General features: G+C 34.8%; 1 protein-coding gene across 4 annotated transcripts; it reads left to right on the plus strand.

Annotated features, from left to right (window-relative positions):
* The first annotated feature begins 230 nt into the window (after positions 1 to 230).
* Positions 231 to 7,239, plus strand: LOC115950192 (DNA-(apurinic or apyrimidinic site) lyase 2). Of its 4 annotated transcripts, XM_031067431.1 has the most exons (10): positions 231 to 608; positions 702 to 911; positions 1,371 to 1,456; positions 1,957 to 2,072; positions 2,451 to 2,531; positions 2,862 to 3,062; positions 4,137 to 4,288; positions 5,434 to 5,616; positions 5,692 to 6,149; positions 6,870 to 7,239. In XM_031067431.1, the coding sequence occupies exons 1-10, from the start codon at positions 389 to 391 to the stop codon at positions 6,939 to 6,941; spliced, it is 1,779 nt and encodes a 592-aa protein (XP_030923291.1). In that variant the 5' UTR covers positions 231 to 388; the 3' UTR covers positions 6,942 to 7,239. The 4 variants fall into 4 exon arrangements, with proteins under 4 accessions (XP_030923291.1, XP_030923290.1, XP_030923292.1 ...); XM_031067430.1 differs by having other exon boundaries at positions 5,434 to 6,149; XM_031067432.1 differs by lacking the exons at positions 231 to 608; positions 1,371 to 1,456 and having other exon boundaries at positions 823 to 911; positions 5,434 to 6,149.
* The last annotated feature ends 3,496 nt before the right edge of the window (positions 7,240 to 10,735 follow it).

A 10,735-nucleotide genomic window follows, 5' to 3' on the forward strand; every position in this document is an offset into this window, starting at 1 on the left:
TTTTTACAACAAATTTTAAATGACAAGTTGTTACAAATTGTTATTGGTGGGGCAAAAAAGTAATTTTAGTGGTAGGTTCAAATTTGAACCTATATCAACTAACTAATTATAATTTGTTGTGAAAATATAGTGAAAGTAATAATTCACTAGAATTTTAGACGTGAGGTGACTTATAGGAACATCGCACGTGGGTTTTTTTTTTTCACAAAAATTTATCCAGGTAAAATGCTAAAAAAGTACTAGCAGAAAATAAAAACGATGTCGGATCAAAAAGCAAAGAGAGCGAAACCCTGCTTTGGTCTGACCTGAAAGATCATGAAGATTTTTCCATTCTATAAGCACAGAGAAAGAAAGAGAGAAGAATCAAAGGAAATGATATAAAAAAAAAATGAAGATAGTAACGTACAACGTTAATGGTCTGAGATCACGCATTTCACAGTTCGGTTCTCTCCACAAATTGCTCTCTTCCTTCGATGCCGACATCGTTTGCCTTCAGGAGACAAAGTTGAGAAGACAGGAACTAACGGCGGATTTAGCAATGGCAGATGGATACGAATCCTATTTTTCGTGCACTCGTACGGTCGATAAAGGTCGAACGGGCTATGCCGGTAAGGTGTTTGATTAAATGTCTTAATGAAACCACAATGTTTTGGTTTTGCCACACGCTAACTGCCCTCTACTTTCTCTGATTGCTGCTTCAGGTGTTGCTACGTTTTGTCGTGTAAAGTCTGCGTTTTCAAGTCACGAAGTGGCCCTTCCGATTGCGGCGGAGGAAGGCTTCACTGGGCTTCTTGAAAATTCTCTAAATGGAAAAGGTGAAGCACATGAAGGTCTAGAGGACTTTGCTAAAGATGATCTTCTTAAGGTTGACAATGAGGGGCGTTGTGTTGTTACAGATCATGGTCATTTTGGTGAGTATTAAGCATCATCTTTTGTGCTCAGGTCCTTAAAGTTGAGTCCATGAGCGTTCCTAAAGTTTAAAGTGATCGCTTTTGGTCCTTAACAAACTTTAGGGGTGAATGCCTTGGATTACAAGGCAATTAGTTCTGGCAGGTGGGGTTAGTTGCCCATAGGTTTAATTGGCTAGAGGAGGGCTCTTCTTTAGAAATGTTCCTTATATATATATATATATATATAAAAAGGTTCTTGTGGAGTGATGATGTGTCAAATTTTAGTTATTCCACATCACCTTAGGGACTAAAAGCGATTACTTTCAACTTTGGTGACTAAAATTGCTCATTGGCTATAATTTAGGGCTCGTTAGTGTATTTAAGTCAAGTTTTTATTTGCAATGATTATGTGACAGAGTTTATGTTCATAATTCCTTTTTTTTTTTGGGGGGATGGATATTTATGTTGGGAATTGGCCAGTTCTTTTTAATCTGTATGGCCCTCGAGCTGAATGTGATGATGCACAAAGGATCCAGTTTAAGCTCACGTTTTACAAGATATTGCAGGTAACCAACTTGTGTTAATTAGCATTGGGCTCATGGTTAATTGATCGTGGCTTTGGTTATCACATCCATCCATGAAGAAATATGCTATACACTTTTACATCTTGTGTGATCCATTACTGAAGAGTATTAACTTATATGGTATTATGCAGAGTCCAGAAAGAATGCAAAGTTGTGTATTGCCTATTAATTAGAAACTCAACAGGGAATCTGTGACGGTTTAATTAACTTAAAAATGTTTCAAATAGGAATCTATTTAATTTATTTATAACCATTTTTCCATTATTAAAAAAGAAAAAGAAAAAGATTGTATGCATTGTTCAATTTTCCCATTATAAAGTAGATAATTTGGGTTGCAAGTTCAACATAACCTACCTTGCATGTTCATGAAGTTCTTTAGTTTCAGGCATAAGGGATGAATACTAACTAAAAGAAATTACATTCATCGGACACAATGGAAAATTGTTTTACTCCTTGAGTGATTTCAGCAATTCTTGTTGTAGAAAAGATGGGAGTCTCTCCTACTTCAGGGGAGGAGGATAATTGTTGTTGGTGATCTCAACATTGCACCCACTGCACTGGATCGTTGCGATGCTGGACCAGATTTCGAGAAGAATGAGTAAGTCGCTTGCCTATTTTTTTAAGCACAGTGGGTTGGTATGCTTGTGAATGTGTTTAACCTTTAGAGTATTCGCATTAGTTCGTGCAAAAATTTCTATCTATTTTAGCATAAAAGAACCTACTTTTTCTATTTTACATACTCACTTTTCAAAACACCCCACATCGGATTATCTATTTTACAATACTTTTTTTTTTAAATATCAAATTTTCTTGATTTTTTAATTTGTTTCTCTTTCTTCACACACTACAACCACCATCCACTCTCTTCCTTTATCCTTGAAATATTTTTTCTATACCCATGTAATTTGCTATGTTATGTATATACAAATAAGCAGTCAAAGCTTGTATTAATTTGTTGATATGAATCACTTTGTAGATTCAGAAGGTGGTTTAGATCTATACTAGTGGAATGCGGAGGCCCTTTCAATGATGTTTTCAGAACAAAACATCCTGACAGGTAAAGAATTTGTAGTTAAAATGGTTTTGGATTTGTATTAGTTGATGAAGGATTATTTGTCGTCCTTGCAAAAACATGAATCTTGAATCCTTGATTTGATCACTGAGTTTTGTTTATCATTGAGATGAGAAGCTTTGATTCATTTGAAGTTCTTATTGTTTTTTGTGTATCTCATTTTTAATGTTCTCTCTCTCCTCCCCCCCCTCCCCCTTTTAATTTTATTTTAATGGCATCTTTTTTAAATTCAATGTCCACTGTCATTGTTTTATATCTTAACTTTTTGACTATTTTCTGTTGTTTCATTTTTCTCCATCTTGAACTTTTGAACAGAAAAGAAGCATTCACATGCTGGCCACAAAACACAGGCGCTGAAGAATTTAATTATGGGAGCAGAATTGACCATATTTTGTGTGCTGGATCATGCTTGCATCAAGAACATGACCTGCAAGGCCATAGCTTTATGAATTGCCATGTTATGGAGTGTGACATACTGACACAGTATAGACGGTGGAAACCTGGAAATACGCTTAGGTAAAGGATCTGGATATATAGTTGTACAGATTATTGGCATGATGCTATAAGACTTCAGAAATACTTTGCTAATTTTTCCACGTGATCATGCTTGCACCATGTCATTATATAGAATCTCAAATAGAAGCTCCATGATGCAAGGCACCAAACACATTTTATTCCTTATTCCACAAGTCTAACCATGTTTATTAGAGTTGGTCTTAGTATATAGGAATTTATGTTGTTTGCAACCCCATTTGCAGTTGCATTTGAGAGAGAGGGAGAGAGAAGCCCTCAAATTAATAAAATAGTGTTTGTCATTTTTCTGCCTAGCTTATTAAAGAGAAAAGAAATTCAAGCCTTGCAAATGCATATCAGAAAAGAAATTCAGGCTTTACAAATGCATCAGTGATCTCTTTCTTTTAATTCCAAGTAACACTCATTCCTTGTCATCTTTGTTAATCGTTAGTACAAATTTTGTGTATGTTCACACATCCATATATTCAATGTATGTGTATCTCAGCACACTATAGTCAAAGGTGAGCTGGGCCCTGAGGCAAGGTGCCACTAAGGTGCCTTTGAAGCCCTAAGGGGAGGTGCTTGCCTTTAGAGCCAAGGCGAGTTCCTTACACTCCGTGTGAGGTGCTTGAGGTTAGAGACTCGATGAAATTTAAGAAAAATACCATAGAGATAATTCTATTAAGAAGGGAAGTTTTGCCATTTGCTTAAAATAAGTGGGCTATGAGCTGTCTGTATCAGTAAAGAGACAAAATTGGTTTTAAGACCAGATCCTATCCATTAGGCATAGAGAATTAGAGACACTTATTATGATTTTCCAATGCATTAGATATATATGATTTGAGTTCATTTTTTGTTTAATGACTGTATTTAGAATTTGACTTATCGCTTTGATTTGGTGGGTGCCTTTTTGGCAACTCATGTCTTGGGCGATACAAAGACTTGTTGCCTTATGGTAGCCTTTTGCCAACACTGTCCCTCTGTGTTTGCACAAAGGCAAAGACACTACTTTTTCCTGTGTCTCTGCATGTCTGTGCAACGGCAAAGTGTAACTTTTACCTCATACCCTACCTTCAGGTGGAAAGGTGGGAGAAGCATCAAACTTGAAGGTTCTGATCATGCTCCCGTTTTAACAAGATTACTGGGAATTCCTGACATTGCCCATCATAGCACTCCGACTTTGTCTGCTAGATATATTCCCATGATTCGTGGTCTCCAGCAAACTCTTGGTACAATAATTTTTCTCATTTTTTAGGCTTTTTGTTTTGTTTTTGTTTGTGTGTGCACGTGCGTTGTTGTTGTAATAATTAGATATGTCCATTTCATACAGTTGATTATGTCTTCATTGACTTCAGGTAGCGAAAATTTTTGTGCCATTTTAAGTTTTGAGGAAGCAAGTGGCCACTTTCTTGGCTGAGTTATGTTAGAGAAATATTTAGAAATGAATTAAATGAGAGAGACTCAAAATGAGGAGCTAAAAATCTTGTCCTGCCCTCGATAACTATATTCCATATGCATAGGAGAGTTGATTACAAGCAATAAGGAATAGCCTTGACAATGACAGCTAGTGAGGGGCACCTCACCTCTAGGATATGCTGGACTCGTCTAGAATGATTCAACATAATGTAATGGTACCACCTATACCATATAAACTCTCTAACAAGATACATTACATTTTTTTTTTCTCTTCTAGATTGCAATTTTAATCAATTATCAAATAAATAGAAGGATTTGTTGTGTTTGATTTCTGCAAATGCTTTTAATCTGGTAGACAAATGTACAACCATTGGTAGAAGTGAAATATTGAACCTGCTGTTTACCTAAAGATTGAGATAAATTTAGAAATTTAATGATTAATACGGTGAAGTTATATCTTTCTGTGTGAGCTTAAACAATTGATGTCAAGCTTAAAGGTGTTGTTGAGTAAGTATATTATATATATGCCTCTTTTGTTTATTTGTCACTTGTCAACCTACTGCAACCGTCCTTTTTCCAGGCTTGGGCTCATTTGCATACAAAATATATAGCACTAATCACAAATACATGCACTTTATATGTGTGTAAATATATATATATATATATATATATTGGAGACAAATGGAAAATAAATTGGGTCATTGTCTTTAAAAGCTTAATCCTTTGCAGATCTGAATAACCAGAGGGTTAAATACTTTCTTGTTTACATGACCCAGAAATTTAATAGTTCTTTTTTTTTTTTTTTTTCCCCAAATGACAGCTTGTTTTCTCTACATTAGTGTAAATTTCCTGGGCCCTTGGTCTTGTGCACTGTCAATGAATGAAAGAGAACTTTGCGAATTTTTTCCCCTAGCTGCTTATGCTACGGCAAACTTAACTGATCCATTGTCTTGTGCAGTGTCAGTCTTAATGAAAAGACAAGTTGCTGAACAAAGTAAATCCTTCGAGATGTCAGGTTCAATTTCAGATGAAAATATCAGAATTGAGATGGGCAATGAGAGAGCGAAAAGATCATTTGAAAACTGCAGCACTTCTGGTGTATCCCATGTTGAATCTTGTCCTTCAAATCTAGAATCTGAAGGTATTGCTTCTGATACAGATATTCAGTCCAAAGGGTTTGCTAATGACGCCGTTTGTAAAACCTTGCTTATGTCAGGAAGTGAGCATAGTCAATCAGCGCCCAGCAATGGAACCAAAAAAAAGGCTAGAAAAAGTCAATGGTCCCAACTCTCACTGAGGTCATTTTTTCAGAAAAGTTCAAACCTTAGAGATAGTGCTGACAACTCTAATAATGATATTTCAATCAGTCAGAAAGATATCCCCCAGTCTGATTATCACTCCAGTGATACTCCTGTTGTTGATGTTCAAAGCAGCAGTTCCCAGCAGGATGAGTTGAACTCAAGTGCATCAACTCAGGATCAATGTGAACTAAATTCCTGCTCTCTGGAGAAAGAGAAAACTAATGTTGCTTTATTGGAGTGGCGAAGGATACAGCAAGTGATGCAGAATAGTATACCTCTTTGCAAGGGCCATAGTGAACCATGTGTTGCTCGGGTAGTGAAGAAACAAGGTCCTAACTTTGGTCGGAGATTTTATGTCTGTGCTCGTGCTGAGGTAATCTTTCATTCATATATCTTATTACTTAATTAATTGTGTAATGACAAAATGTAAAAAGAGAATTTGAAAGAAAAAATTTGTAAGCCTTGCATGAAAAAAACATAAAAAAAATCAGAATGGTTCACAGTATTGAGATGTATGTTCAATGCTATTCAATTGCATGAAAGTAATACTGAAACCAATTACTCAATCCCTCTGTTCAGTTATTGGTTATTTCGTTATACATCCGTTAGAATACTGATTACCCTATTGTGTTCATTCAGCTGATGCTAGGAATTGTTGAATTGTAGTAGCATGTCTTAGTTACATCAAATGTTACCTGCAGTAGGATGTACAGAGCCATACTGGAATTCACTGTACTCTGCTTTCCTATAATGTGTGTGTGTGTGTGTGTGTGTGTGTGTGTGTGTTTTTTTTTTTTTTTTTTTTTTTTTTTTTTTTTTTAAAATTTTAAATATTAATGATACCATATGTGTTTGTTTATTGAGAGGTTCTGTGGTTGTTTATGTACCATAACTCACTTCAAGTACCCTATAGTAGATTAATGGGATATCCAGACACAAAAGAAAAGGTGAAGGATAGAAAACAAAGGAGAATGCATCTCTGTATTTATCTGCATGTCTTTTCACCAGTTCATTGGTCTTCTGCACTCTGCAGAGCATAGTGACAGTCAATGGTATATAAAATTAACTAGAGAGAGGTGTTTTCTACTTACAGGGACCTGCATCCAATTCAGAAGCAAATTGTGGTTACTTTAAATGGGCAGATTCAAAATCTCGCCTCAAATGACACGGCACCATGGATGTGCATCTATCCCCATCTCCCTGATGGTGTTGTCTGATGTGCTGATGATGCAGATTGTGAAATTATGTAATTCAAATCTTTCTGCATTGAATTCTTTTTCTGCGTCGTTTATTTGTAATAGTGCCATGCAGTTTCACTCTGCATCTTTTGGGGTAAGGAGCATTTGCTCCCATGTTGTAAAAAGTAAATCATGTGCATAAATTAATGGTTACTTAATCCCTTCAGGTAAAGAATGAATTTTCACGTTCGTGTGATATAATTTAAAATCTCGTTCTACCTAGAAAGAGTGGTATCTAATTTTAAATAACACTGACAGTGTGACACTATTTATAGTTTTAAATTAATGAAAAAACTAAATCTTTTTATCATTAAATGATCATTCGTTTATCACCCATTTACAATGTTCCCCGTACTTGTCTAAATTGGGATTTTGTATTTCCTGTACCCGGTAAATGCCGGGTACAGGATATACCACCTCCTAAATTGGGGGCGCAGGGGGGAGAGGTGGGTTTTTGGGTGGGGGTTGTTTGTGGGTGGTGGTTTATCCCTACTTATATTAGAGTTAAGGCACTTTCAATCTAATGTTGAGCCAGTTGATAATAAATATTTTACCTTTGCTATTTTTTAATGTACGTGAGACCCCTTTGCAGCCTCCTTAATGAGTGGTTTTTTTTTTTTTTTTTTTGGGGAGAAACAAACACACACATACGCATAAGAGAGAGGGAAAGAGATTTTAACATAAAGACATACCATAACACCATATCTATATAATTTCTAAAGCATTTATTAACAAAAAACGTTATCTATATAACATTTAAAAATTGAAGCATAGCATTTAATATTGCTATGCTCTTATTGAACCACATTATAGGTCACATCACCATCTTATTTTATTGATTTGTTCCTCTAATTTTTTAATAATATTTAAAAAATTAAGATTAATGAAGAAAAAGAAAAGTGTTGGAAGAGTTCTTTCTAAATTAAAGTATAAAGGCCAAGTATATATAAAGTTAAAACTTAAAACTGTCCAAGATATTATTAGTAAAAAAAACGGTTCAAGATATATGTGTAAAGTCAATTGGTCAATATATTTAATATTATCAAAAGACTAGAGGTATAATCGATAATAAAAAAATGGTGATGTGGCCTATGACTCAGTCCACTTTGGTCAATTTCAGTCTACTTCGGTTCACTTTGTTCCATTTGGTTCATTTTTATACACTTACTTAAGAACGAGAAAATACAGGTTTAATTTAAAAATATTGAATACCTATCCCAAATCAAAATTTATTAAAAATATAGGTGAAAAAATGTAATATTATTATTTTTAATTTAATGATTTGTGTGGTATTATCTTTTTTTATGTTCTTTTCCCCCTTGATATTAGTATTTTAGTTTTTGAGTGAATTGCACAATTTTTGTGTTTTGATATGATATAATTTGAATTTGAATACCAATTGAGGATTTTCAAAAAAATAAATAAATGGATAAGAAATTTGGAGATTTATGATATTAAATTTTGTATCAATTCTTCAATGAGCTGGATGCTACTATGAAGTTCGCCAAATGCAGCATTTTCGCTATCTAAAATCCTTGCTAAATGAAAAGGTAATATCCAAGCCTATAGATATGGGAAGCATAATATATCAAGGTGTATTGAGAAAATTTTGGATCTATTGGACCAAATTTAGATTAGGTATAAAAGAAATTGTTGAAATAATTAATGAGTTTGTGTGATACAAAATGATGAATTGGAAGTAGGTTCCAGTTAGCTCAACTGGTAAAATCTTTGATGGTTGAATATGAGATTTGGGATTCAATCCCTGCCTAAACCAAAAACCAATTAGTGTATTGGTCTGATAATAAAAAGCTATTATAAGGAACGGACGTCATAAGTTGAAATCTCTATAAAAAATAGAAATGATGAACTGGAAGAGTCTTTGATGGTTGAATACAAGATTTGGGATTCAATCCCCGCCTACACCAAAAACCAATTAGTGTCTTGGTCTGATAATAAAGAATTATTATAAGGAGCGGACGTCATAAGTTGAAACCTCTCTAAAAAAAAGAAATGATGAACTGGAAAAAGAAAATTGTTATTTAATTTTTAGTGTTTGTTTTAATTAGGCTGCATTTGGTTCGATTTAAATCGAATTCCGAGTGTAAAATGAATGCAGAGGAAAATGAATTTCCATAAGGAAATTAAAATCCGAGCGTTTGGTTCTGCAATGGAAAATAGTCCAGAAAACGATTTCCAATGTTTGGTAACATTCTGAAAATGCTATTTTCCTACAAATTTTTCACATTTTCTCAACTATTTTATCATCTTCCAAACAAATTTTATATCAGAAAATCCACCAGCACCCACACACCAGCACCCACAAAAAATCCACCACTATCCACACAAAACCCACCACCATACAACACAAAAACCACCAAAACACCACCACCCACACCACCACAATAACAAAACAAAAAAAAATCAGAGATCAAAGAAAACGAAAATTAGACACAAAAATAAGCAGGAGGCTTAGTTCGGGTTTGAGAGAAAAAGTGATATGAGAGAAAGTGTCGTGAGTGAGAGTGGAAGAGAAGGTGTGGTTTTTGAGTGAAGGCACTAGATCGGTGACATGTAGTGTTCGATCTGGCCTTGGTTGGTTGGAGGGAAAGCGAGGGAAAGCAGATCGGCGAGTGGCGGACAACGAGATTGAAAGGAGACAATCTGACCCAGAGGGCGGCGGCGACGAGATCGAGACGAGATGATCTGACCCAAAGGAGGACAAGGTGATCTAGAGGGCGGCGGCGATGATCAGACTCGGTTCAATCTCTCGCTCTCTATCTTTCTCGCTTTCTCTCTCTCTCTTTGGGTATGTTAGCTCTCCCCCATCCTTTCGCTTTGGCTTGGTGTGAGTGAGCTGAGAGAGTGTTTAGGAATTTTCTAAGAAGAGTGAAAATGGTTTGAAGGTAAAATAAGTGTGTGAAATGATTTACGGGTGTGGGGTGGGTATTTTACGATCAATTGAAATCTATTTTCAGTTTGACCATAATTTCCTATGTTGCCAAACACCAGCAACAGTGTAAAACAATTTCAGGAATTCAATTACACCCGAATCAAACGCAGCCTTAGTATATACTTGTTGCTCCATATTGAAGTTGCAGTATGAAACTTTATTTTGAGTTTTGAAAGTTCTCTTTGAAATATTTTGTACTCTACTCTTTTATTTAGTTTTAGTTTTTTTTTTTCCTTGATCATTATATTATATATTGTTTGTGTTTGGTTTACTTTTCAAAATGTAGTTTAAGAGTTATCATAGTTTTCATAATCCAATTACTAAACACATATAGATATGGATATATGATTTTGTAGCAAGTTTTGAGGTATTTTGTAGTTGCACAAAAAATTGCTTCCCTATATGTATGATTAAAAAAATAAAATTTCCATTTCATATGAAGATTGTAGATTAAAATGATAACTCCGTTTGTTAGGGAGTTAATAAAATTACCTTAGTTGTTTTACTATATTTTGTTTAAGACGTCTGCTTTAGTTGTTTTATACAATTTATTAGGAGTTCTTATATAGTTACAACAAAATCTCACAATATTTTTATAACAAGTTAAGATGTTAATGCACCATAAATCAAAACAAAATTATTATGAAAATGCGGTCAGGATTTATTTTGCCTATACACTTTCTCAATAAGTAGTTGATTTTCTTCTACCTACACCCCCCCCCCCCCCAACCCGCTTGGCATTTTTTTTTTTTTTCACAACAGCGGTAA

This window comes from Quercus lobata, chromosome 6 (assembly GCF_001633185.2).
Source record: "Quercus lobata isolate SW786 chromosome 6, ValleyOak3.0 Primary Assembly, whole genome shotgun sequence".
NCBI classification, from domain to species: Eukaryota; Viridiplantae; Streptophyta; class Magnoliopsida; order Fagales; family Fagaceae; genus Quercus; species Quercus lobata.

Bases quoted from the DNA above. Each gene is read 5' to 3' on its own strand.
- LOC115950192 (XM_031067430.1), top strand. From the start codon at position 389: ATGAAGATAGTAACGTACAACGTTAATGGTCTGAGATCACGCATTTCA. The intron at 912-1,370 runs GTGAGTATTAAG...GGAATTGGCCAG, and splicing joins TACAGATCATGGTCATTTTG to TTCTTTTTAATCTGTATGGC. The intron at 2,073-2,450 runs GTAAGTCGCTTG...ATCACTTTGTAG, and splicing joins CCAGATTTCGAGAAGAATGA to ATTCAGAAGGTGGTTTAGAT.